We start from the raw sequence: 27,866 nt of genomic DNA on the forward strand, positions 1-27,866 counted from the left end.
ATCATCCCTCCCATCCCCCATCGCACTGGGAATTGAGCCCCAGCGCGTCCAATCACCGGAGGACTCCTCTGTTCAGAATGACCCCGCAGCCAATGGCAGGCGAGAGAGGGGGCGGGTTTGTTTTCGCTTCGGTCTCTCACAATATTTTTCCCTGAAGGAGAGAGAGGAGGCTGGAGAGGCTGAATTAACGAGTAAGATTTTAAATATAAATGCATTTTATTCCATTTGTTAACCGGTACAGACACATTTGATTAGTTGTACTGAGAACTATTTGTTTCACGTAATCCTATTTTAAGAAAGAGAGTCCTTTTTTAAAAATAAAAATAATAATAATAATTGTATATACACACGCACAGGCCCACCAAGACGGCGGGCAGGCCGGGAACATTTACGCGGCTAAAAAATAACAAACTAACAAAAAAAAATCTGGTCAATTTTAATACCGAACATTTCAATATTTTTTTTAAAAAAACAATTACCAGCTCCAGGCCTCAGCCCCGCACGGGACCGCGCGGTGAAGCTGCGTGATGACGTCATCATCAACGTGCTTTCACGGGTTAAGGGTTATGGGTGCTTGAAAAATATTCTCAGATCACACGGGGTCAATTGGAACGAGCTTGCAGATTTAGTACGAAGTTGTGGACTAGCTGACACGGTACTAGTGGATCATCCCTAGCTGCGTACTAATTTAGTGCCAATTGCAACGAGAAACGATGGGGAACAAAACTGTGGACTAGCTGATCCCCCCCTGTAGTTCAGAGCTCAGTGTTAAGCTCCTTATTGTGGTGCACTATGGGGCGGGCTCAGAATCAGAGTTAATGGTTCCAGCTATAGTTATATTCATAAATATTGACCCCTGCTTTTAAAGGGAGAGGCAGCATTGTTTTTGTTACAGGCATCAATGGTGCCTAACCCTGAAAAAACCGATTCCACATTTCTCGCATTTGCAAATACTGTGAATAATGCAACGAAAATAAAAAAGTTCTTGGCAACAAAAGTTTTTCAAAAGTTCTGAATCTGACAAAGAAGAAACAAAAATGAAATATAGTTTCTTAAAAAAAAAAAAAAAAGAGTTCTTCTATATTTGGAGTTCTTTTCTTGAGGAACACTAAGCGGTCTCCATGTCCTGGTTTGAGTGCGCTTCTCTGTGCTGTCCCCACATCTCCAGCAGTGGAGAACACTCTGTCAGCAGAGTCTGCTCTCTGGGATGCACAGGTAACCCTTTGCTAGCGCACTCACGTGCTCCTCTTCTGAATGATTTTGTGTTTCTCGCGCAGGCTGTGCATATGGAGTTATCCTACCTTCATGTGCTGACCAATCTGATGCCATCTGTAACTGTGATGGCGATGTTGTGCTGTCGATTTATGATGATGTCATTTCAAATGGACACTCAGATTGGTTGGTTGTATTCCCTGAATACTTGATTCGATCCTCACATGTTTTACACACAGCATGACTTCTCATGAGTCCACAGTGGATTTTATAATCCGTCTGACGCAGGTTGAATTTCACAGTCGCCCTCCTTTATAAATGGATCAAGATGAATAACCTGAAAACGGGCTTGACAAAAACACCCTTAAAGAGTAAGTAGCGGGTTCTGAAAAATACAGCGTTACACGTCCCCACGTGTTGCTACAACTGTCTAAATAACTTGCCTGCCGTTTCTCTTTTCATTGTTAACATCCTGACAACTTTTTACACGTAGAACTTTAAAGTCTGTTTCAAAGCTCTTTTCAAAATAGCGACTCTAGTGCACTGATAGTGTAAGGATTATTGCATCAGGGGTTAAATTCTAAACAAAAAAGTGCAGGTACTCCTTTGTGCAGCCAGGTGGAGTAGACCTGTGAAACATTAGACAAAATCAGTGCCAGGCAATACATACTTCTAAAATGTATAGACACAATACATTTATTAATACAAGCCTATTAATATAAGCCTGATAAAATGACTGATCAATTATAACCAATTAACTATAAACAAGGAAGCTCAAAAAAATTAAGAAGTATCGTACCCTCTGCAGTTATCACTCAGTCATGTACTGTAATATAACACTTAAGTTCAATCTTAAATAACAAGCATTAAGTAGCTGCTGTAGAGAGGGAGTTTTGTTTGTTATCCTAAAAAGGTGTGATGTTATAAAAATAGAGATGCAAGTATCATTTAATAAAATCTGTTTAAATTCTTTGATTTCTATCATTTAACTGTAGTTAGTCACACTAAATACCCTTTTAAATATTATTATTATTTGTTTATTTAGCAGACTCCTTTATCCAAGGCGACTTACAGAGACTAGGGTGTGTGAGCTATGCATCAGCTGCAGAGTCACTTACAACTACGTCTCACCCGAAAGACGGAGCACAAGGAGGTTAAGTGACTTGCTCAGGGTCACACAATGAGTCAGTGGCTGAGGTGGGATTTGAACCGGGGACCTCCTGGTTACAAGCCCTTTGCTTTAACCACTGGACCACACAGCCTCCTGACAATTTTACTGAAAAGAAGCAGCTTAGAGATCACACCCTCTTTAATTGCATCATGATTGTATCACCTTTCTGAGTTTCTAGTATCTCCTTCATAGTTCATCTCAATCCACTACAAGAGACAATGGTTTCAAATAAATTAAGATACCTTTTTTTTTTTTTTTTTTCTCCAGATGAAAAAAAAATCACGTTTCTGTTTAGTCAACCTTCAGGAATTTCTAGTCGCACATGTGCGCCTAATTTAAAATGTACATTCGCGCAAGTATTTTTGCCCATATTACAACTGTACGCAATTTAAAGGTGCAGTCACCAATTCCACACACATTTTCAGCCAGTCTTGTCTTGCAGGGGCCCTGATGCTCTCAAAGTAAATTTTTCTTCTTGTTGATCTTGTTGCTGTGAGCAGTGCTGAAATAATACTCCTTCATTGCACTGATGGAGTAGACCACTACTAGTCTAGCACATGCAAGAGTGTGCCACAATGCACCATTTTAATCCACACTACCTTGTAAATGCCACATACTTTAAAACTAACTTAGCACTGTTTTGATTTCTACCTGCAGTGGAAATCTATCTATTTACCACTATTTAAAAAACAAACAAACATGCTGGACATGTAGAGTTTTTTATGGTTTGCAACTCTGATGCAAGATGCCAGTTCTTCTATAGTATTTGGATTTCACACAAACTAACTCACCCCTTTCTTGTGAAGCCCTTCAATCACACTGCTCTAGTGCTGTGGGGTTTCTCTGTCCTATCACAGATAATACTGTCCAGGGGTCTGCAGTTACAGAAGAGTGCTAATGGGGTTGAAATAGTCAGTGTTCATGTGGTGCAGAGGAGTCCACATCAATGAACTGTTGCTGTTGCTTTAAGGTGCCTGTTTACCTGGGAAGAAACAAGACTGCCAGAGCCGTGCTGCAGATATCCTGCTGACAATACCTGAAGTAAGTTTCTTATTCTTTTACTCTTCAGTCCTAATTTTAATTATTTTAAATACAGTGTTTCAGCTGTGCAGATGTTTGATATGATGTGCTTGAATAAAACTTCTGAGTTGTATCGGAGAATTTCTTTCATTTTAATATTGATGTTTTAAAATGTAACTGTCCTAATGGGCAGCAGTGTGGAGTAGTGGTTAGGGCTCTGGACTCTTGACCGGAGAGTTGTGGGTTCAATCCCAGGTGGGGGACACTGCTGCTGTACCCTTGAGCAAGGTACTTTACCTAGATTGCTCCAGTAAAAGCCCAACTGTATAAATGGGTAATTGAATGTAAAAATAATGTGATATCTTGTAACAATTGTAAGTCACCCTGGATAAGGGCGTCTGCTAATTAATAATAATAATAATGACTGCCAGTGGCAGTTTTAGGTATAAGTATAACTGCAGCGGTTCTAGTGTTAAACAAATCTTATGTGGGGATTTACAAAGTATATATTCATGTTTATTGCATCTCTTGCCTGGTTAGTTCTGTGGGTGCTTACAAGCACCAATAAGTATACATGCAAATCTTTCACAGCACTAAACAGAAAATTCATTATAAAATCTGTCAACCTTTTCAACAATAACCTTTGTCTTGTGTGAAAGAAATGCTGTCATTTTCTAAGAAGTATTCCTGAGGATCTTATGCTTGAGTGGTTACATGTGTGGGAGCTTTTTATACATATTTTAATATTTCTCTGTTTAGAACTGTATTTGTTTCTGTGATTTTGGTCCATCTCTCTATCCTCCTTGTTATAGAAAATCTCCTTCATCTCACTCAGTGCAGCACATTTGGGAACATGGTAATGAATGGAGTCTGGAGCTGGAAAGGCAAGTTCATAGAATCTAAGAAGGGATTATAACAGATTGTATTTTCTGTTTTTTAGACAATTTATTCAGAAGACAAAACTGGATTATCCTTGTGAAAGAGAAGATTCAACGATGGAGCCTGTCCATGTTAAAGAGGAGAGTCTTGTACTAGAATCAGTCCATATTAAAGAGGAGAGCCCTGTACTAGAATCAGTCCATATTAAAGAGGAGAGTCCTGTACTAGAATCAGTCCATATTAAAGAGGAGAGTCCTGTACTAGAATCAGTCCATATTAAACAGGAGTGTCCTGTACTAGAATCAGTCCATATTAAACAGGAGTGTCCTGAACTAGAATCAGTCCATATTAAAGAGGAGAGTCCTGTACTAGAATCAGTCCATATTAAAGAGGAGCATCCTGTATTAGAATCAGTCCATATTAAAGAGGAGAGTCCTGTACCAGAATCAGTCCATATTAAACAGGAGAGTCCTGTAGTGGAATCAGTTCTTATTCAAGAGGAGCTTCCTGAAGTAGACCATTTTCATGTCAATGAGGAGGGTAACCATTTTAAAACAAGCAGCTTGCAGGGCTCTCTGTCCTGTACAGAATGTGGAAAGAGTTTCAGTCGGTTACAAAACCTGAGACGTCACCAGCGAATCCACACTGGAGAGAAACCGTATGTCTGTGCTGACTGTGGGAAGAGTTTCAGTGAGTCAGGTGTCTTGAAAATACACCAGCGAATCCACACTGGAGAGAAACCACATACTTGTAATGAATGTGGAAAGAGTTTCAGTCAGTCAAAAAGCCTGAAACTTCACCAGCGAATCCACACTGGAGAGAAACGACATGTCTGCTCAGACTGTGGGAAGAGTTTCAGATGGTCACAAAACCTGAAATTTCACCAGCAAATCCACACAGGAGAGAAACCATATGTCTGTTATGACTGTGGGAAGAGTTTCAGTCAGTCAGGCTATTTGAAAAAACATCAGCGAATTCACACTGGAGAGAAACAACATGTCTGTGCTGACTGTGGGAAGAATTTCAGAGATTTACAAAACCTGAAACATCACCAGCAAATCCACACAGGAGATAAACCGCATCCATGTAGTAAATGTGAGAAAAGCTTCAACCGGTTAGCACGTCTTAAAAAACACCAGTTAATTCACACAGGAGAGAAGCCACATCACTGTAATGACTGTGGGAAGAGTTTCACAGAGTCAGGCAACTTGAAATTGCACCAGCGAATCCACACTGGAGAGAAACCTTATGTCTGTGCTGACTGTGGGAAGAGTTTCAGATGGTTATACAGCTTGAAAATGCATCAGCAAAGTCACACAGGAGAGAAACCTTATCACTGCTGTCACTGTGGGAAATATTTTACTGCTTCCAGTTCTCTTAAAAGACACAAATGCAAAGTTTAGGCAGAATGTGAGTGTGATTATACCTGCACTGCCAGTCTTTTTAAACAGCAGCTTAATATAAAAACTGTGAGAACTCTGGTTAATGTCTACAGATGACACAAATCCACCAATAGTAAACACACTGTTCTAAAGCCATCACATTATAAAGTACATTCCTGGTATGCAATAAGGCCCAACAGGGTGTCTGTATACATCGAATATACAGACGTCTCGGAGCGTTGTGTGATACGAGGTGAAGCCGAGTGCCTCCAACCCCTGAGAAGTCTGTATATTCAACGTATACGGTGTGGGAGAAATTCATAGTTGTAATTGAATGTACTTTGTAAAATGACATTTCAAATCTGAAACTATGAGGCTTAAGATGCTGTGATGATAATTAAGTGTGTCTTCCCCCACCCTTCTCCCATAACATTCAAGATCTGCTTCAAAGGACTGGATATTAATAACAGAGAGTCGTAAAGATTTAAATTGGTTTTAGTTTAGATTGCCTGCCAGTGTGGTCTTATCTGTTAATTAAGAATGTCTGTGTGAAAGCCAATATATCATTTTCTTTGTATGAAAGGTTAAGATGTGCGACACCTGGTGGTTACGAGGTGCCATGACTTTCTCCCATGACTTGAATTGTTACCATGAAACATGGAACGTTTAAGTGAATAGAAATTACTAATTTCCTTATTTTGAAAGTGAATACAAAAACAAACCTTTACAAGGGTGTAATATTAACTTGTATAGCAAGCTCAGGGTTTTAGATTTACTAAAACTATCAGTTTGAAATGTAACAAATAAGTAAAAATTTAACTGATTTAAGTTGGTTTTAGAATCATTTTAATAACAAATCTGCCGGACGCAAGTTTAAGAGTTGTTTCAGTATGTTTACCAAATCAAATTGAAATGTTTATTGTGTTTTAATGAAGTTCGAAGTGCGAATCATTCTTACATTATTTCACTTTAATTATTCTATAACGTGTTTAATATGCTTGTAACGGTAATTTAGTTCGGAGAATGAAACTGACATGTTTATCCTTCTGTGATCAATATAACTAGCTAGCACAAAATGAAGTTTTGTTCTATACATGTTTTGAATCCTGTTCTCTCTCTCTCTCTCTCTCTCTCTCTCTCTCTCTCTCTCTCTCTCTCTCTCTCTCTCTCTCTCTCTCCATGGAGGAGGGTCGCTCCCTGTGTTAATGACACACATTGCTTGTGTAAAAGGAAGCGTCATTCAAACTTTGTAAGCCAATGAAAAGGCTGATTTGGGTCAGGGATTACAAGTGATTGGATCACCAAAGTAAACTCCTCTTTGGGCGCTATATTTAAATCAAAACACGCATGAACTCGTTCTCTTGGATTCAGACTCATCTCGTCATGAAGTAAGCATTGAGCCTTCGCTTGCAATGGGGACCCATTCAAGCATCGTACGTATCTTCATCCTGAAGAAGACTCCTCGCCGCTACATCCTGCAACTCTACATGTTACAAAGAAGACAACTGCATTCCAACAAGGACCACGTCTCCAGAATAAGTGTTACGATTCAAAGACTTTGAGATTCAAATAAAATACTATGTGTAGAAAGATCTACATGCAAACCAGAAGCAAAAACATTGAATACAGCGTAACACTTTGCTGAAATTAAAAGTACACTGATGCACAATGAAAAAGCAACAGTCTAGGCTTTACATCAATAGCTCATTGGGCACATACATAATGTTAGTTACATTTTAAATTGGGAGCAGATAGGTTTGTTGATTGTTCGAGTTGTATTGTTCCTTGGGATAACAAAATACTGAGCTCAAGTCATGATGTCATAAAAATGACAGGTGCTCAGTGTTTGTTATTTGAGTTGAGTTAAAATTGCCAAACTGAGTTGATTAAGAATCTGTATAAATAGCCATTTGAAAATACATGATTTTAATTAACTCAAGAACAGCAAAAGATGCAACCATGCTCTGCTTAAGTAATGAAGATCGCCTGGTTGCTATCGGCATGATTGAAGGCATCTGTGAGAGAAGTTGCCCGGAGAATGAGGTGTTCTGCTTCAACAATCAGCAGACTAGTCCAGAGAAACCAGGAAACCGGCTCTGTGAGGGACAGGCCACGTCCTGGAAGGCAGAGGTCACCACACCAGCCCAGGACCGTTATGCCGACTGTTGCGTTGTTCAAGCCAACCAGTGGAGCGGTGGAAGTGTGATAATGTAGGGAGGAATCTCCTTTAACACAAGAACGCCTTTGGTGCAGATTGAGGGCAACCTTACTCCTCAGCGATACATTGACCAAGTCCTTGAGGCAACAGTTTTTCTGTTCTTGCAAGGATATCCGGAAGTGTTGATTTTCCAGCAGGACAATGCAAGGCCACACAGTGCTAGGATTACAATTGCACGACTTCAAGAAAACAATGTCAAGGTCTTGCCATGGCCAGCTTTTTCTCCTGTCCAATAGTACATCTGTGGGACCAAATCGCCAGCGCCATCCACAGGAGACAACTGCAACTAGCCAACCTTCAAAGGAAGAGTGGCGGAACATCCCACAGCAGTCTATCCAGAGGCTGATCAGGTCTGTGCGTCAACGCTGCCACGATTATGTTAATGCTCAGGGAGGTCATACACGATACTAACTGTAAAGTTTTTATTTTGACAGTGTGTCACGTTTCATACGGAAAACTTATGATTCTTTGATCTGTATTTTTTAGTGAATTTGTTTGATATCTATGTTTAAAATATTTGATTAAATCCATTAGACCTGAGAGTTGCATTTCTTTTGTGCATCAGTACACAAACAATTCTGCTGTGAATAAATCAAACAAGATAAGAGCGATAGCGAACGGAGGGCACTTTGAAACCAAAAATAAATAAAAAAGGAAGGAGACAAAAAAGGTTAAATAAATTAAAAATGTCCAGCAGCCCAAGTGAGGATGATGACCAAGCCCCTCAAGCAAGGCTACAAAATAAAATACGAAGTAATCTATGAGGCTTTGTCTGGCCTGCCTGGCACTTGCAGCATCTGCAACCTCTTAACTGGGGCTTCGTGTTCAGCATCTGCTTCCCTCAAACCCTGTAATCTTTCCTCTAAGTTCAACATCCATTACGAAAAAGCGATGTTATGCAAAACACAAGAAGCCAGGATGAGCACATTTAAAAGTTACGGTTATACCTCTGTTCAGCAGGGGTCGTGGGGTAGCCAGTAGCTAATGCTTCAGCCACCAGTGAGCAATGCAATATTTTCAATCTCTCTCTCTCTCTCTCTCTCCTCTCTCTCTCTCTCTCTCTCTCTCTCTCTCTCTCTCTCTCTCTCTCTCTCTCTCTCTCTCTCTCTCTCTCTCTCTCTCTCTCTCTCTCTCTCTCTCCTGCTTCCCTGATATTTTCAGCAGTATTTATAATCGACAATGTATTTTGCGCACAGTTTCAACCTGGTTTTGACTGACTTGCTGGGTGGGCACTAAAACACGGTTGCTAAATCATATAGGTGGGCAACACATGCACATGATTCTGGTGTGCTGTCTGCAAAAGTGTTTTTTGATTGCATTAGGGGTTTGTGAAACATTAAAATATAAAATCTGCTTTGTTTTTGTACAAATTGCAATTTCATATTACACATTGACAACATTATTTACACAGACCTGCCAAGTCTCCCTCATTCAGCAAAGATCTCCAGCTCTCTCTCACTGAGGGGGAAGAGAAAGCTGTTTCTAACTGACTTCTACATCCCCTATGAGTGAGGGAAAGAAACTTTTGAGGCAAGAGGGAGGGTTCAAAACACTTTGCCCTCCAATGAGCGGCTCTGCTTCAAAGGTACCCAACTCAGCCTCCCCACTGAACTTTCACCTGGGTGACTTCCTGTTCATTTAGAGAATGAACAGGAAGTCATTTCAAGAAATCTCAAAATGAGAGGAATCTCTAAATGCAGAGGAGGTTATTTTTGAGATATCTTCAAATGAATTACAGAGATCTCCAAATGGGACAGCAAGTCATTTGAATTCATTATGATTCCCTTAGTGTTACACCCCCATGGTCTAACAACGAATGGTACAATCCGGGGTTAATGTGTGCCTGATCGAACCAGATCTGATCTGGTACCTGTTTTGTCTGTCAGGTGGTGGTGGGGGGGACTCTATATACATAACATGTACAATATTTTAAGATGCAACATCTAGGAGTAGCAGTGTGGAGTAGTGGTTAGGGCTCTGGGCGACTTACAATTGTTACAAGATATCACATTAATTTTACATACAATTACCCATTTATACAGTTGGGTTTTTACTGGAGCAATCTAGGTAAAGTACCTTGCTCAAGGGTACAGCAGCAGTGTCCCCCACCTGGGATTGAACCCACGACCCTCCAGTCAAGAGTCCAGAGCCCTAACCACTACTCCACACTGCTGCTCTGCAATATAGTCCCCTCTTCTTGGTGTCTGTGTTAGTTTACTACATTCTTCCAGAGTTTAGAATACAATAAAGCCAGTAATTTAAGCAATGTCCTGCCTGCCTGGAACTAGAATGGGGAATGTAAACTAACTGGAAAGTCATCAATCTAGTTTCTGATGAACTAGTTCTGCACAGAAAGCTGAACTCTGGTAGAATGTAGCAAACATTCACTCAGGAATAATATTGTAGTTTCTGTAGAAGCTCTTATCCAATTGTGGATTCAGTGGTTTCCCACGATTGATTAGACTGAAAGAAAAATACTGTTAAACTGAAGTCTAGTGGAACAATGTATTAAACACGCACCCATGCAATCGTATTGACTGTGAAACTGCACACAGATTTGTTACACCGGCGCTGTGTCGTTTTCCTGCAGCCAGTACTTGCGTGGAGGCCTGGCGCCATCTACTGGGAGACGTGAGAACAGCAGGGAGAGGTTTGTCATTCATTTCAATGGGAGAGAGATTATTAAATCTCCAAACGATATCTGAGAAGTTAATACTCGAATTTAAATTAGTGTATTAACTCATGTGTTTGTATGCCGTATTCTACTACTGCTCTTAATTATAACTATTTCCTGTATCTTCTGTGATTTTACTCTTATAGGTATCCGTATTCACGTTGTTTCTAATTGCTCTTATTGGAAGTCATTCTTATCCGTTTATCGTACTCACTATGTGCTCTTACCGGACTTTACTCCTATACGCAATTATTTTTTACTATACGTTAGTCGAAATCGCTCTTAAATGTAATTATTTACTGTATTCTTTAGTTTGCTAGTTTGCTAGTTTGATCTGACTTCTCTGTTACTGATTTTATTGTACTTTATAACTGTTCTTATCTGTAAAGTGATATTCTGTAATACGATATCGTATATGATACCTTATAATGTGATACTCTGCCCAAACATGGTCCTGGAGAGTTCCTATCCTATCAAGTCACCTTAAATCGATAATTTCTAAAGACTGGGAACACATGGAAGTGATTTGATCAATTAAGCAAATAACTTGTTCAATTAAGAGAACTCTGGTCATTGGGCCAGTTTACATGCTGGGAAAATGTCATGACTCGTTTACTGTCATGACTTATTTAAGGTGGTACGGTCTGGATTACAATTTTAGTTCGTTTTGGTTTGTGTTTAGTTTATGTTTGAATACAAATGTAATACATTATACAAAAAAAAATAAAATACAACATGAAGTTTCAAAGCAGGAATTGATAAATTAAACAAACCAAAACTATCTTAAAATTATAATTCAGCCGTACCACCTTACCACCATCTCCACATTGTCACGGAGAATTGAGCCCCAGCGCGTCCAATCACCGGAGGACTCCTCGGTTCAGAATGGCCCCGCAGCCAATGGCAGGCGAGAGAGGGGGCGGGTTTGTTTTCGCTTCGGTCTCTCACGATATTTTTCCCTGAAGGAGAGAGAGGAGGCTGGAGAGGCTGAATTAACGAGTAAGTTTTTAAATATAAATTCATTGTATTCCATTTTTTAACCGGTACCGACACTTACAATGTATTAGTTGTACTAAAAATAATTTGTTTCATGTAATAATATTTTAAGAAAGAGGGTACTTTTTTTTCCGGGGTCAAAAACAATAATTGTACACACAGGCCTACCGAAAGGACGGGGACATCTCCGCGGCCCTGGCAAACAAACAAACAAACAAAACTAACAAAAAAAAAGACAATTCCGGTCAATTAATATCAAACATTTAAACATTTTTAAAAACGCGTAACCGCTCGAGCCCTCCGCGCCGCGCGGGAGCGTTTGCGTTCGCGCGCGCCGCCCCCACGTAAACAAACAAGCCGTCCTTGTTGTTTCCGGTGTGAGGCTGCGCTCCGCTCCGCTGCAGACTCGACAGTCCTGAACACTGAACCGATGCGCTTCTGTGCGAGGCTAATGTACGCGCTGTGCAAATACCAGCCATGCATTAGAAACATACAGAGAGAAACGCTGCCTGTGTGTTTATGACTCGCACTGTCAGTGCACGCCTCAGTCCTGCTCTAGGAAAGCATTTCCCACTAGTTTTGGATTTGTTGAATAAGTTGCTCTGTCAGTCTTCATGTTATTTCTCAGCTCTGTACTGCAGTGAAGCTTGGACCCTGGAAAGGAGGGTATTATTGTGATTTATTTGGGTTGAATTGGTCCTGTTTTTATTGAATAGGTATCCCAGCTACAGTACCGCTTAAAAGCGCTCGGTGACGCTGCGTAATGACGTCATCACCAACGTGCTTTCACAGGTTAAGGGTTATACAGTGCATGAAAATATTCTCAAATCGCATGTTGTTTTCTCATGCTGTTGTCTGTGTGATCGTGTACCAGCAGCGTGTGTGGGTGTGTGCCTGTGGTATGCGTGCAGACTGAAGTCGGGAAGGAGCTCATTAAAGTGACTGTTAGCTAACTTTCACACAGCGGTGTTTTACTGGAATGTTTAGTTTGTTTGCATTTTGTGAAAAGCTGCCTGCATGTTTATTTCATGTGTGTGTTGTTGACCTCACCTGGGCAACGGAACTGGCAAAAAAAAACCATACAGGTTAATTTAACAGTTTAAACTAAGTTTGTGCAGAAAACATTCATGAATAGAGTTAAATGCATCTGATGCTTAAAATCACACAATTGTCTCATTTGCTTGTGCAAGTGTTTGCACTAACACTGGTAAAGCACGTTTAGTCAAATAGGCTTCACAACCTGTTTTGCTTTTTTTTTCTTATTCTTTAAAACACAATTTACAAATCAGGGCTCCAGACACAGTTGTTGCCTTTGTACAGTCCTTTCAGATTCATGCTTTAGTTTCAAGGAGCTCTACATGATGCTGACAGGCAGAACTGTTTAAACAAATCTAATGTGGGGGTTTACATGGGAATGGAAGTTTACACACTTTATATTCATGTTTATTGCATCTCTTGCCTGGTTAGTTCTGTGGGTGCTTACAAGCACCAATAAGTATACATGCAAATCTTTCATAGTACTAAGAATAAAGTTCATTATAAAATCTCTCAACCTTTTCAACAATAACCTTTGTCTTTTGTGAAAGAAATACTGTCATTTTCTAAGCAGTATTTCTGAGGATCTTATGCTTGAGTGGTTACATGTGTGGGTGCTTTTTATACATGTTTGAATATTTCTCTTGTTAGAACTGTCTTTGTTTCTGTGATTTTGGTCCATCTCTCCTTCCTCCTTGTTATAGAAAATCTCCTTCATCTCACTCAGTGCAGCACATTTGTGAACATGGTAATGAATGGAGTCTGGAGTTGATTATGCAAGTTCATAGAATCTAAGAAAGGGATTAAGAGATTGTAATATGTTTTTTTTTTGTTTTTTTTTAGGAAATTTGTTCAGAAGACAAAACTGGATTATCCTTCTGAAAGAGAAGATTCAACGATGGAGCCTGTCCATGTTAAAGAGGAGAGTCCTGTACTAGAATCAGTCCATATTAAAGTGGAGAGTCCTGTACTAGAACCAGTCCATATTAAAAGGGTTATTCTCAATTCTAAACCCTTAAGCAGCTTTCAGGGCTCTCTTCCCTGTCCTGGATGTGGGGAGAGTTTTAATCCTGAAGGAAACCTTGAAACATCTCCTGGAAAGACTCTGCATCGCTGTGCTGGATGTGTGAAGACTTTCAGGGAGTCAGGAATCCTGAACGGACAGCAGCAAACAGGCACTGGAAAGACTCCATATAACTGTCATGAATGTGGGGCGGATTTCAGACACCACAGCACCGTGAAACACCACCTGCGAGTTCTGAAGGTACAGCTGGGTTATCCTTGTGAAAGGCAGGATTCAGAGATGGAGCCTGTCCACATTAAAGAGGAGCTTCCTGAACTAGACCCTGTCCATGTTAAAGAGGAGGGTAACCATTTTAAAACAAGCAGCTTGCAGGACTCTCTGTCCTGTACAGAATGTGGAAAGAGTTTCAGTCAGTCACAAAACCTGAAACGTCACCAGCGAATCCACACAGGAGAGAAACGACATGTCTGTGCTGACTGTGGGAAGAGTTTCAGTAAGTCAAGCCATTTGAAAATACACCAGCGAATTCACACAGGAGAGAAACCGTATCTGTGTAGTAAATGTGGGAAGAGTTTCAGTTCGATAAACAAATTGAAAATGCACCAGCGAATTCATACAGGAGAGAAACCTCATGTCTGTGCTGACTGTGGGAAGAGTTTCAGTCAGTCTGGCACTTTGAAAAGACACCAGCAAATTCACACAGGAGAGAAGCCACATCACTGTTTTGAGTGCGGGAAGAGTTTCAGCCGGATAAGCATCTTAAAATTGCACCAGAAAATCCACACAGGAGAGAAACCGTATGTCTGTGCTGACTGTGGGAAGAGTTTCAGACATTTACAAAACATGAAACTTCACCAGCGAATCCACACAGGAGAGACACCATATGGCTGTGTGGACTGTGGGAAGAGCTTCAGAAATTTACAAAAGCTGAAACTTCACCAGCTAATCCACACAGGAGAGAAGCCGCATCACTGTAATGACTGTGGGAAGAGATTCAGTCGAATAGACAAATTGAAAATGCACCAGCGAATCCACACTGGAGAGAAACCTCATGTCTGTGCTGACTGTGGGAAGAGTTTCAGTCGGGTAGACAAATTGAAAATACACCAGAGAACTCACACAGGAGAGAAACCTTATCACTGATTTCAATGTGGAAAGTCTTTTTACTGCTTCCAGTTCTCTTAAAAGACACGAATGCAGGTTGTGAAAGTTTAAGCAGAATGTGAGTGTGTGTTCATTCACCCGCACTCAGAAATTCCAGTCTTTTTAAACAGCAGCTCAACCCTTTACAAGCTGTGTGTTTTTGTGTCATAAGTCATTCAAATTGTATCAGATCACATATCATTTAAAAGCTTAGGGCTTGCAGACCCTTTTCCCCCAGTATATATTTACATAATTTAGAACATGCTGGAATATAAAAAGGCACAGAAATGACAACTAAGTAAAATTACAAACATTTTTCAGTAACTATTTATGCATTCACGTCACCGTGAAGTGTATACGTTTGACTTCAAGTAACTCTGTCAACGGGAAAGCCACGACACCAAGAGGTGGTGTTAATGGAAAAGTCCAAATTTGAGGAGGAATAGAGTTTATCCAACAATAAGACCATAAATGGAATGAGCTTTGACCTCTTGAGGTCAAATAAGTAAATAACAAAATAAATCAAATAGTAAATAAATAAATACAAAAAAACTATTAAAAAAATACATACGCAATTGTAAATACAACTAAAAATAGTGAATAAATCACTGCCTTGGAGACGATGAGGCTTGGGTACTGACGAGCTGTCAGCCTCAGCAGGTGTCCTGTGGTGCTCAGCCTGCCTCTGAACACCTGCACTGGGGTCTGCACTGTCAGGCACGGTAAAATCAGAAAGTCTGGTAAAGCCACATTCTCAACAGGCAAATAAAAAAGTAAAGTGCAGTTAATGCATAGTGTAAGCATGGGAGAAGGGTGATAAACTGCAATATTACTGTGCAAATTTATAATCCACTTATCAACTTTTAAGAGTGACGTTATTTGCTTCTTAGTAAAATAAAACGACAATGTACTGCAAATAAGTTGCAAATAAAACATCTATTGCTCAAACATTATAACTCGACTAATAAGCAGCAACCTTGTAGCTGAGATGTCTGTTGTACAAGCATTTACTACAGAAAATCGGGTTAAAAAATGAACCCTTCAGATGGTGAATTACAAATAAATACAAACCCGTGCAGACATCAAATGGCTGATAAAAAAAGACTGACTCAGAACGTCGTTTTATAAAGTAAATCATCTGCCTAAATAACTATCGACACGCGATCAATGTGACAGGTAATTTACATGTAAAAAACTAAATAAACCAACATGCAAGGAAACCGACAAACACGAGAATGCATCCTAAATATATTGCTAATGTAATACGTCATGGCGTAAGGGATATGTGAGCAAGAACATAAATAAAAAAACAGAGACAACATCAAATCATGAATTCTTACCTTCCGTGTCTCCAGCGAAAATATGATCCAAAAGCTCTTCATCCTTCAATTCAGGATCCTTGACCCCACAGGAGTATTCACAATTACTCTCATTCTCCAAAACTAACTGCATTACAGCCTACGCACCTACCGAATTACATTTTACAAAAGTAGCACTCTCTGTTTTCACTCATAACTACAATCTCATCCGGGTTCAAAGTTCATAGAGTCTTCCCTTCAGGCCACTTGACTTTTTTTTTAATCCTATCTGTACACACAGATCACAATTCAGCACCTTTTTAATTGATAAACAAGCCAGGCAGTTTTGTGAAAGGGTGGACCCAACCTTGAAAGGGTTAATATAAAAACTGTAAGAACTCTGGTGAATGTCTACAGACGACACAGATCCCTCAATATTAAACACACTGTTCTGAAGCCATTACATTTATAAAGTACATAACTATAAGTTTTATAGCATTAATATCATTAATCATGTTACTGTTTAAACAACGTATCTGTAATTAGGGTTAGAAACTAATACAACTGGTACTAGTCCTAAGGACTAGTACCTTTTTAAACTCACTAGTCCTTGAGTGAAATTCCTGAGTCTGAATCAACAACAGCTGTTGAGGTCCCTAAAATATTAAGCTGAAATTTTATTTTCCTAAAAAATGAACACTTAGATTTTTTTTTATTTTTTATTATTGTATTTAAAAAGCAATGCAATGAATATGAATGCTCATTCCCAGATACATTGATTGTGTTTCTGCATCTGCCTTCCCCACATTCCGAACCCCAGTAAAGTCTGTGTGGACAACACCGTTGACAGCATACTTCACGTAGCATATCACTGCCTCAGTAATGGAACTATCTGTAAAACCATCCGAGATCACCCACAGATATTTAGCAGTTGTCATTCTGGTTATCTGGGCTGGATGCTGGGTCCTCTCAATAGCGTGTATACACTCTTTTTCCTGTTTAGAATTGCTATAAGTTTTCCCCACATGTAATCCTTTTGTCTCGTCCAGGTCACACATCCATTCAAAGTCAGATTAAGAGTGGGCATGCTGTGCAGGGGCGTGAGCTATTCTGAAAGCACTTTTATCTTTAAAATTACAGTGGAGTTTCCGGTTTGTAGTAATTGGTACTCTTTTGATGTGCCTTGTTCGGCAGTCTTTGCCTTCAGCAGTTTCACACAGGTATATTAATTACTTGATTTTTCATGCACTTTAAAATCGACTCTAAACACTAGAACTGCCGGATTTTCAAACTACCTATAACCGCCACCTGGGTCACTGTGAGGCTGTGTGGTCCAGTGGTTAAAGAAAAGGGCTTGTAACCAGAAGGTCCCCGGTTTAAATCCCACCTCAGCCACTGACTCATTGGGTGACCCTGAGCAAGTCACTTAACCTCCTTGTGCTCCGTCTTTCGGGTGAGACGTAGCTGTAAGTGACTCTGCAGCTGATGCATAGTTCACACACCCTAGTCTCTGTAAGTCACCTTGGATGAAGGCTTCTGCTAAATAAACATATAATAATAATAACTGACCCATACATTTTTAAACTGCTTTGTTATGAAAATGAAATACATACTATCAGATACAATTTAAAAAGAAATTGGTATGTACATATACCCGTGTACATGTGTAAACATGTACACACAAAACTATAAAACCGAAATCATCATTTCTAATACTACATAAAAAGAAAATATAACACTACTTCCGGTATGTCGACTGCATTGTACTCTATGGAGGAGCGTACGCGTCTGCCAGCTGATTGTGCCTGCATCCAGGAGCTGTGTTGTAAACACAGACGCAGTTCCGTTAAACACTATTGTGTAAACACGTGTAAACTGCTACATACAAACCTGTAAAACCGAAATGTTTTTTTTTTCTAAAAATAATATAAAAAAAGAATATATAACATACTTTTCACATTGGGTACAGAAGTTGTTATCCTACCTGTCGTTTCAGTTTGCTGTATGCATCAGAGTGCAGCTTGCCCTATTCCAATCAAAATGACTACTTTCAAGGTTAAATATTTCCTTCTGATATATTCCCAGTTGCATTTGTGGAACAAGATGAAGGATTGCTGTCTCCCAGGTACATTGAAAAATAAAGCATAGGTTTTCACTGAGTTTACATTTTGGTGCAATTGTACAAATCCACAATCCTAGCAATACATTTGTTATCAAAAACAAATCTAAACAAATCCCACCAAACCATATTTTATAATTAAAGCTATATTTTACAGGGGCAGACCTCCGTTCAATTGCCCTTTTGTACCAAACCGTTGTTCTGTGGGGCTCAGCACTGGCTGTATGACATGGGGAGCCGCATCATCGATGTCCAGACTGCACTTGTAGATCTCTGGCTCTACCGCTCCTATTATGCACTGGACTCGCCTGACCTCAACACCACGTTAATGGATCCTCAACTAATGCACTATCCTTGTCATTGTAGATATAACTTGTTGCATCCTAGTTCATGTTGTATTTTAGTGGTATTATTTGCACTTACTGTAAACTACACTGTATTTAAATATTAAGCTTGAATTTTAACCCGGAACTGCCCTGTAATACCTGTAAGTCGCCTTGGATAAAGGTGTCAAATAATGTCTCTTCTATTTGATATTAAAATACCTGTATCTCTGTTTTACATCTCCAACAGCTGCCTATGTAAAGAACTACAGCTCCCATCATCCCTCCCTGTTGCTGCCAGTGCAGAGGCATGCTGGGAGCTGTAGTTTGCATTCTGATTAGTTCTGATCATGGCATTAGTTTTTCTTCAACTCCCCTTGCCTTCCTATGATGTCAGCAATCATTCCGAGCTGTTATTTTTAATATTGCAGTTACTCAGACACTGACACGTCACTATTTAAATGACTTATGAAATAACTGGATTTTATTATAATATTCCTTTAAAGTATCTCCAATGGAAACAGGCTGTTCTTCGTATATTTCTGTATCTTTCCTATGCATTTATATCCCCTTCAGTCACTGTGTGTATAATTGTACCGCATTAAGTTTCCTATCTATGTATCTATTTTATAAATAGGGCTTCTGATTGTCAGTGTTTTACCCCATCTTTTCTACTCCTTTAAGAATTCAATTGATTCCTGTTCAGCCATTTCTTCTGTGAAACAACTAAATGGGCTTTTTAAATCGTAAGCCTTACATTAAGCAAAGACTCGATGAACTCTGACTCATCTTTATTAACGTAAATACAATCCTGCATAACAATTATAATAAAGTGTGTTTCAGCATGAAATACTTCATTTTTCATTACAGCTTTAATAAAGATGAGTCTCTTATTAACATGTGTTGGAGAAACATACACTCTACGAGAAACTATAGTTTACAAAATTAACTGGGTTTTAGATCGAGTTAGTATTTGGATTTTAGAGTTAGTTAAGTTAGTTAGACAATTTGGGGTTTAATATTGAATGTTGAAGCAGGAAAGACAGATCTTAAAGGAGAAAGCTTTGAAGTACACCATATGGAAATTTAAAGGGGACCCTGTGTTTTCTCAGAGATAACATTGTGGGGCTAAAACCTTCAAAGACTGACAATCTCCTTCCTTTACTTAACTTTATGACTTTATCACTTTGCCAGTAAACATCAGAGAGGCTTTGATGTCGCATTCAGTTAAGGTAATAAGTGGAAGGTGGACCCACGTGCTCAGTGATATGACTGGCTGATAAATATGCATCAGTATGTAATTGTCTTTTCTGATAGGTTAAGGAAGGGGTGATGTCATAAGGGAAGCCTATGTTAATTCAAGCATTGTATTGTCTTGTGCTTAAGGAAAATAGAGCACCCTGCTGCTCTACTGTATCTAATAAAATATCTTTGTTGAACTCTACAATGGAGTTTGGAATCACAATAACCTTCTACTTGCAGATTCCCAAAAAAGAACATTAAAAAACGTTTTAATTTGTGAATTCTACTACATGTTGCAATCTCGTTTGTACGTTTTGCTTGTAAATGAAAATTAAGAGTTTAGTTTCATTAAAGCTACAGACAGAGAGACAAACAGAGACAGACCCACAATCCTGTTCAGTTTGATGCTACAATATAATCCCTTCTTCTTGGTGTCTGTGTTAGTTTGCTATATTCTTACAGAGTTCAGAATACAATAAAGCCAGTAATTTAAGCAATGTTCTGCCTGCCTGGAACTAGAATGGAGAATGTAAACTAACTGGAAAGTCATCAATCTAGTTTCTGATGAACTAGTTCTGCACAGAAAGCTGAACTCTGGTAGAATGTAGCAAACATTCACTCAGGAATAATATTGTAGTTTCTGTAGAGGCTCTTATCCAATTGTAGATTCAGTGATTTCCCACGATTGATTAGACTCAAACAGAAATACTGTTAAACTGAAGTCTAGTGGAACAATGTATTAAACATGCAGCCATGCAATTGTGTTGACTGTGAAACTGCACACAGATTTGTTACTCCGGCGCTGTGTCGTTTTCCTGCAGCCAGTACTTGAGTGGAGGCCTGGCGCCATCTACTGGAAGACGTGAGAATAGCAGGGAGAGGTTTGTCATTCATTTCAATGGGAGAGAGATTAAGTCTCCAAACGGTATCTGGAAAGTTAATGCTCGATTTAAATGAATATATTAACTCATGTGTTTGTATTATAGACCACAGTTATAAAAGCTATTATTAGCCATTTGTAACTTTATAAATTAACAGGCTATTCTATAAATGAACCAACGTTTCCTTGTCATTTTATAATTGACTGATCAGCTGGTAACTTTTATGATTTGTTGATATAATTAATAAAGCTATTATCTGTGTGATTGTTTTAAATACAAAATGAATCTCATGTTTTCATATACATCACCACAGACATTATTATTGTTATTTTTATTTTTTATTATTATTATTATTATTATTATTATTATTATACTGAACGGTATCCTGGTGCAAAAATGCTCCTGTTTTCACGAGTGTACGGTAAACTGCCACAGAACTGATCCCCTATTGGTTAAGAGAGCCCCAGCCCGTCCAATCACCGGAGGATTCTTCTTTTCAGAAGGACCCCGCAGCCAATGGCAGGCGAGAGAGGGGGCGGGTTTGTTTTTGCTTCGGTCCCTCACAGTATCGTTACCTGAAGGAGAGAGAGGAGGCTGGCAAATGTGCGAGTAAGTTTTTAAATATAAATTAATATGATTCTGTTTGTTAACCGGTACAGATACTGACATGAGATAACTAGTACTGAAAACTATTTGCTTCATGGAAAAAATATTTTAAGAAAGAGGGTACTTTTTCCGTGTACGAAAATAATAATTGTATAAATAAAACACACTTACAGGCCCATTGAGAGGGCGGGAGGCCCCTGGAAAAAAAAACAAAAACCCAAACAAACCAAAAATAAATAAATAAATAAATAAAATTCTCGTCAGAGACCAAACATTTCAATATTTTTTAAAAACAAGGAACATCTCCAGCCCTCAACTCTAAACCCTGCAAGGGACCGTCCTGCTCTAGGAAAGCATTTCCCACTAGTTTTTATTTGGAAGTGTGGATTTGTTTAAGTTGCTCTGTCAGTCTTCATGTTATTTCTCAGCTCTGTACTGTAGTGAAGCTCGGACCCTGGAAAGGAGGGGGAGCGCTGTGTATTATTGTGATTTATTTGGGTTGAATTGAAGTCCTGTTTTTATTGAATAGGTATCCCAGCTACAGTATTAAAAGCGCTCGGTGACGCTGCGTAATGACGTCTCCAGCAACGTGCTTTCACACGGGCTGCGTCACGGTGCTTTTTCGCCGGCTGCAAAGCAGACAGGGTCTGCGCCTGACGTCACCGGTCTGTGTAGAGGCAGAGCAGGCGGAGCAAAAATGTGACGTCACTGACTCGATTGACTTTTCTGTGCGAGTCGTGTACCAGCAGCGTGTGGGGGGGTGTGCCTGTGGTATGCGTGCAGACTGAAGTCGGGAAGGAGCTCTTTAAAGTGACTGTTAGCTAACTTTCACACAGCAGTGTTTCTATAGGGTCGGGTATCGGCTGTGTCTTCACGATACGATACATCTCACGACACAGAAACTAAGCATGACACATTAAAATCACACAATCGTCTCATTTGCTTGTGCAAGTGTTTGCAGTAAGACTGGTAAAGCTGTTTTGGTCAGATAAGCTTCACGACCTGTTTTGCTTTTGTTTCCTGTTTATTCTTTAAAATCAATTTCTTTAAAACACATTTACAAATCAGGGCTCCTGACACAGCTGTTGCCTTTGGAGCAAATACTGTTAATAATAATAATAATAATAATAATAATTATTATTATTATTATTTATTTCTTAGCAGACGCCCTTATCCAGGCCGACTTACAATGGTTACAAGATCACATTATTTTTACGTACAATTACCCATTTATACAGTTGGGTTTTTACTGGAGCAATCTAGATAAAGTACCTTGCTCAAGGGTACAGCAGCAGTGTCCCCCACCTGGGATTGAACCCACGACCCTCCGGTCAAGAGTCCAGAGCCCTAACCACTACTCCACACGGCTGCTGCTGCTGATAATGATGATGATGATGATGATAATAATAATAATAATAATAATAATAATAATAATAATAATAATAATAATAATAATAATAATAATAATAATAATAATAATAGGGCCCTATGAAATCCGTCTTATTATTTTGAATTTTCTGATTTATTTTTTTCCTGATTTTTGTATTTTTCGGTTTTAAAAATCAGTAATTTGTTAGTCTGTTTCGAAGCCTCACATCTGTGAACAATTAATACAAAAATAATAATAATTTCAAAGTATTCTTCCACTCCACTGAACAGCTGACTTTTACACAGCTTTATAAACTTTCAGTGTAGTATCTGGCTTTCCTGCACTTTTCTGTTTGTTTTGGTTCCTGCTAAAATAATATATATTAGTTATAAGAAGATGTATTTAAATATGTATATTTTAAAATAAAGTCTTCCAATACTCCCAATCTGTTTCAATGCATCACATCTGTATCAAAGAACAGGAAAGCATATTGAGAGAAGGATCATGCATGGTTTATCTGTATCAATATCTCAGTTTAGTCACATTGTTCATACTGTTTGTTTCATATCTATTTATACAGTTGTTACAGGATGAGTGGTGCGGTGCGGTAGATATATAATGTCCAGACTGTTTCTCCCAAAGAAATGTTCTTTTATTTCTACAAGCAAAAATAATCCAAATGAAAAACAATAATCCACCTCAGTCTCCAAAAGTAAACAATAAAACACTCCACAACCACAATCCTCCGTGCACGAAAATGTGCTCTTCTTCTCTGGGGGTTTGTGGTGCGTGCGCTGTGCTGTGCTGTGCGATGAGGAGCGTGCTCTGGGGTTAGTGCTGGCTCAGTGGCTACACCCTCCCGTCCTCCTGCTCCTCTGAGAAAACACAAACAAACACGTAACAAAACAAAGACATATATCAGCTCTGGCCGGTCGCTTTAGTTTCTCAGCGCAAGGGGAGGTACTGACGTAGCTGCTTCCCCTTTGTACCCAGCAAACTCCTCCCTGCAGTCAGCGCGTCACCTGGTTTCTCCAGTAGAGGGCTGCCCCGCAGCTGACTGCAATGGAATCGTCCTGAGTACTTGCGGCTACTCGCTCCTCCTAATATGGTCACCTTCCGGTTTCCACCTACCACCGAGGTGGCAGATCTAGGAGGCAGCTTACCTTCCCCCTTACACAGCGCCCTTTCTAATCGGGAGGGAGATTTACAGCATCGATCCTTTCTCTCTTTATCACAGCAGTATACAGTTGTATGGTTTGCAGCTCTGATGCAGGATGCCAGTTCTTCTATAGTATTTGGATTTCACACAAACTAACTCACCCCTTTCTTGTGAAGCCCTTCAATCACACTGCTCTAGTGCTGTGGGGTTTCTCTGTCCTCTCACTGATAATACTGTCCAGGGGTCTGCAGTTACAGAAGAGTGCTAATGGGGTTGAAATAGTCAGTGTTCATGTGGGGCAGAGGAGTCCACATCAATGAACTGTTGCTATTGCTTTAAGGTGCCTGTTTACCTGGGAAGAAACAAGACTGCCAGAGCCGTGCTGCAGATATCCTGCTGACAATCCCTGAAGTGAGTTTCTTATTCTTTTACTCTTCAGTCCTGATTCAGCTTCACCGCTCTGGGTTTGATTGTGTGTTTCTGGTCGTATCAGTTTATTTAATACTGAACACAAGTCTGATCTAGGTTATGTAAATTGAAAATCAAACTAGTGGTGTGGAGTGATCTCTATTTCTGTCATTGCATGTAGAGACCTTTCAGATTCATGCTTTAGTTTCAAGGAGCTCTACATGATGCTGACAGGCAGAACTGTTTAAACAAATCTAATGTGGGGGTTTACATGGGAATGGAAGTTTACACACTTTATATTCATGTTTATTGCATCTCTTGCCTGGTTAGTTCTGTGGGTGCTTACAAGCACCAATAAGTATACATGCAAATCTGTCACAGCACTAAAAAGAAACTTCATGATCAAATCTGTCAAACTTTTCAACACTACACTTTGTCTTGTGTGAAAGAAATGCTGTCATTTTCTAAGCAGTATTCCTGAGGATCTTATGCTTGAGTGGTTACATGTGTGGGTGCTTTTTATACATGTTTGAATATTTCTCTGTTTAGAACTGTCTTTGTTTCTGTGATTTTTGGTCCATCGCTCCTTCCTCCTTGTTATAGAAAATCTCCTTCATCTCACTCAGTACAGCACATTTGTGAACAGCTTGTATTTTATGTTTATTTTTAGGAAATGTGTTCAGAAGATAAAACTGGATTATCCTAGTGAAGAGAAGAGACAATGATGGAGCCTGTCCATATTAAAGAGGAGAGTCCTGTACTAGAATCAGTCCATATTGAAGAGGAGAGTCCTGCACTAGAATCAGTCCATATTGAAGAGGAGAGTCCTGCACTAGAATCAGTCCATATTAAAGAGGAGAGTCCTGTACTAGAATCAGTCCATATTGAAGAGGAGAGTCCTGTACTAGAATCAGTCCATATTAAAGAGGAGCGTCATGTAATAGAATCAGTCCATATTAAAGAGGAGAGTCCTGAACTAGAATCAGTCCATATTAAAGAGGAGAGTCCTGTACTAGAATCAATCCATATTAAAGAGGAGAGTCCTGAACTAGACCCTGTCCATGTTAAAGAGGAGAGTACTGTACTAGAATCAGTCCATATTAAAGAGGAGAGTCCTGAACTAGACCCTGTCCATGTTAAAGATGAGGGTAACCATTTTAAAACAAACAGCTTGCAGGGCTCTCTGTCCTGTACAGAATGTGGAAAGAGTTTCAGACAGTTACAAAACCTGAAACGTCACCAACGAATTCACACTGGAGAGAAACCGTATGTCTGTGCTGATTGCGGGAAGAGTTTCAATCTATTACACAGTTTGAAAACACACCAGCGAATTCACACAGGAGATAAACCATATCCGTGTAGTAAATGTGGGAAAAGTTTCAATCAGTTAGCCAATCTTAAAAAACACCAGTTAATTCACACAGGAGAGCAGCCACATCACTGTAATGACTGTGGGAAGAGTTTCAGCCGGATAGACAACTTGAAATTGCACCAGCGAATCCACACTGGAGAGAAACGATATGTCTGTGCTGACTGTGGGAAGAGTTTCAGTCAGTCACGCTATTTGAACAAACACCAGCAAATTCACACTGGAGAGAAACCGTATGTCTGTGCTGACTGTGGGAAGAGTTTCAGACATTTACAAAACCTGAAACTTCACCAGCGAATCCACACTGGAGAGAAACCATATATATGTGACGATTGTGGGAAGAGTTTCAGTCAGCCAAGAACTTTGAAAAACCATCATCAGTTAATTCACACAGGAGAGAATCCACATCACTGCAATGACTTAAGATGATGTGATGTCAATTAATATTATTGTTTATTTAGCAGACGCCTTTATCCAAGCCGTCTTACAGAGACTAGGGTGTGTGAACTATGCATCAGCTGCAGAGTCACTTACAACTACGTCTCACCCGAAAGACGGAGCACAAGGAGGTGAAGTGACTTCCTCAGGGTCACACTATGAGTCAGTGGCTGAGGTGGGATTTGAACCGGGGACCTCCTGGTTACAAGCCCCTTTCTTTAACCACTGGACCACACAGCCTCCTTTGTCTTCCCCTTAGATCTACTTCAAAGTACTGGATATTAGTAACAGAGGGTTGAAAAGATTTATATTGGTTTGAGTTTAGATTACCTGCTGTGCTGGCCTTCCAGTCTGGTCTAAACAAGCATAGCTGATTCGTATTTGTTAATTAAGAATGTCTGGCTGAAAGCCAGTTTGCCATTTTCTTCCTATAAATCAGGGCTACTCAATTATTTTAGTGAAAGTCCAGAATTCATGGTTCCAGCTTTTTCACTCCCATCTGCACACCGACAAACAATCACAGAGCTACACCAATGTAGTTTTTGGCGGTCCGGATTTGGACCGGAGACTGCCTATTGAGTACCCAAGCTATAAAGGATTAAGAAGTGCGACACCTGGTGGATACGAGGTGCCATGACTTTCAACCCATGAAATGAGCTGTTACCATGAAACATGGAACGTTGAAGTGAGTAGAAATTCCTAATTTCCTTACTCTAAAAGTGAATTGGAAAAACCAACCTTTACGAGGGTATAATATTAACTTGTTTGAACAGGTTTTGGGGTTTATTAAAACAGTCAAGATTGAAACGTAACATGTAATAACTGATTTAAATTGGTTTTAGAATCGTTTTATTAAAAAAAAAAAAATCTTCTCACTTTATTGTATAACGTGCTTAACATGCTTGTAAAGGTAAGTTAGTTTGGAAAATGAAACTGAAATTTGTATCCTCCTATGATCAATATAACTTGTTAGAACAAAATGAAGTTGAGTTCTATAAATGTTACGAATCCTGTTCTATCTATCTCTCTTTCTCCATGGAGGAGGGTCTCTACCTGTGTTAATGACACACATTGCTTGTTTAAAACTATTAGCCAGAAGTGCTTGGATCACCAAAGTACTCTTTGGGCGCTATATTTAAATCAAAACATGCATGAACTCGTTCTTTTGGATTCAGACTCATCTCGCCATGAAGTAACCATTGAGCCTTCGCTTGCAATGGGGACCCATCCAAGCATCGTACGTATCTTCATCCTGAAGAAGACTCCTCGCCGCTACATCCTGCAACTCTACGTTACAAAGAAGACAACTGCATTCCAACAAGGATCACGTCTCCAGAATAAGTGTTACGATTCAAAGACTTTGAGAGTAAAATACTGTGTTTGTGTAGAGAAATTTACATGCAAGTAAAAACATTGAATACAGAGTAACACTTTGTGAGATTAAAAACACAGGCGATTCTACTCTGAACAATTGAAAGAAGATAAGACTTTCACTGAACTGATGCTATTGTGTGCATTTGAAAACAATGTGAACGTCTAAACCATTTAAACATTGAGAGAGTTTATCAAGTTTGTATGCAGTGTGGAGTAGTTGTTAGGGCTCTGGACTCTTGACTGGAGGGTCGTGGGTTCAATCCCAGGTGGGGGACACTGCTGCTGTACCCTTGAGCAAGGTACTTTACCTAGATTGCTCCAGTAAAAAGCCAACTGTATAAATGGGTAAATGTATGTAAAAATAATGTGATATCTTGTAACAATTGCCAGTCGTCCTGGATAAGAGCGTCTGCTAAGAAATAAACAAATAAATAAATAATCATCTACAAGTTCTGAAGTAACTCTAGATTACAACTAAATGCAATTGAAGCTGCTTCCGAACTGAACTTGTTGAAACAAGAATGGC

The 27,866-nt window shown here is 39.5% G+C and overlaps 6 protein-coding genes across 9 annotated transcripts in view; 5 read left to right on the top strand and 1 right to left on the bottom strand.

Annotated features, from left to right (window-relative positions):
* The window catches only part of LOC117967216 (zinc finger protein 436-like), a 151,352-nt gene that overhangs the window by 95,251 nt on the left and 28,235 nt on the right, over positions 1–27,866 (top strand).
* LOC117407669 (zinc finger protein 436-like) overlaps positions 1–27,866 on the bottom strand; it is a 179,206-nt gene that overhangs the window by 74,959 nt on the left and 76,381 nt on the right. The gene's annotated exons all lie outside the window — the stretch shown is intronic.
* LOC131724850 (zinc finger protein 660-like) lies at positions 152–8,422 on the top strand. The gene is made up of 3 exons (XM_059017800.1): positions 152–191; positions 3,354–3,424; positions 4,344–8,422. Exon 3 carries the CDS (start codon positions 4,399–4,401, stop codon positions 5,683–5,685), a length of 1,287 nt encoding a protein of 428 aa, XP_058873783.1. The 5' UTR covers positions 152–191; positions 3,354–3,424; positions 4,344–4,398; the 3' UTR covers positions 5,686–8,422.
* Positions 173–19,961, top strand: LOC131724851 (zinc finger protein 664-like). The gene is made up of 2 exons (XM_059017801.1): positions 173–191; positions 13,431–19,961. The coding sequence occupies exon 2, from the start codon at positions 13,486–13,488 to the stop codon at positions 14,752–14,754; it is 1,269 nt and encodes a 422-aa protein (XP_058873784.1). The 5' UTR covers positions 173–191; positions 13,431–13,485; the 3' UTR covers positions 14,755–19,961.
* Positions 11,500–27,866, top strand: part of LOC131696672 (zinc finger protein OZF-like) — a 164,056-nt gene continuing 147,689 nt past the window's right edge. The window contains exon 1 of the mRNA XM_059017724.1: positions 11,500–11,555. The gene's annotated coding sequence lies outside the window, so the exon portion shown is untranslated. The remainder of the gene's footprint in view (positions 11,556–27,866) is intronic.
* On the top strand, positions 11,511–27,789 carry LOC117967214 (zinc finger protein 502-like). 3 transcript variants are annotated; one of them, XR_009320336.1, is made up of 4 exons: positions 11,511–11,555; positions 24,092–24,162; positions 24,830–26,651; positions 27,142–27,789. XR_009320336.1 is itself a non-coding variant. In XM_059017834.1 (3 exons), the coding sequence occupies exon 3, from the start codon at positions 24,881–24,883 to the stop codon at positions 25,955–25,957; it is 1,077 nt and encodes a 358-aa protein (XP_058873817.1). In that variant the 5' UTR covers positions 11,511–11,555; positions 24,092–24,162; positions 24,830–24,880; the 3' UTR covers positions 25,958–27,789. The 3 variants fall into 3 exon arrangements, 2 of the variants coding, with proteins under 2 accessions (XP_058873817.1, XP_058873818.1); XM_059017834.1 differs by having other exon boundaries at positions 24,830–27,789; XM_059017835.1 differs by lacking the exon at positions 11,511–11,555 and adding an exon at positions 21,173–21,226 and having other exon boundaries at positions 24,830–27,789.

The sequence above is a fragment of the Acipenser ruthenus genome, chromosome 57 (assembly GCF_902713425.1).
Source record: "Acipenser ruthenus chromosome 57, fAciRut3.2 maternal haplotype, whole genome shotgun sequence".
NCBI lineage: Eukaryota > Metazoa > Chordata > Actinopteri > Acipenseriformes > Acipenseridae > Acipenser > Acipenser ruthenus.

Excerpts from the sequence above, each read along its gene's own strand:
- LOC131724850 (XM_059017800.1), top strand. The coding sequence starts at position 4,399 with ATGGAGCCTGTCCATGTTAAAGAGGAGAGTCTTGTACTAGAATCAGTC.
- LOC131724851 (XM_059017801.1), top strand. The coding sequence starts at position 13,486 with ATGGAGCCTGTCCATGTTAAAGAGGAGAGTCCTGTACTAGAATCAGTC.
- LOC117967214 (XM_059017834.1), top strand. The coding sequence starts at position 24,881 with ATGATGGAGCCTGTCCATATTAAAGAGGAGAGTCCTGTACTAGAATCA.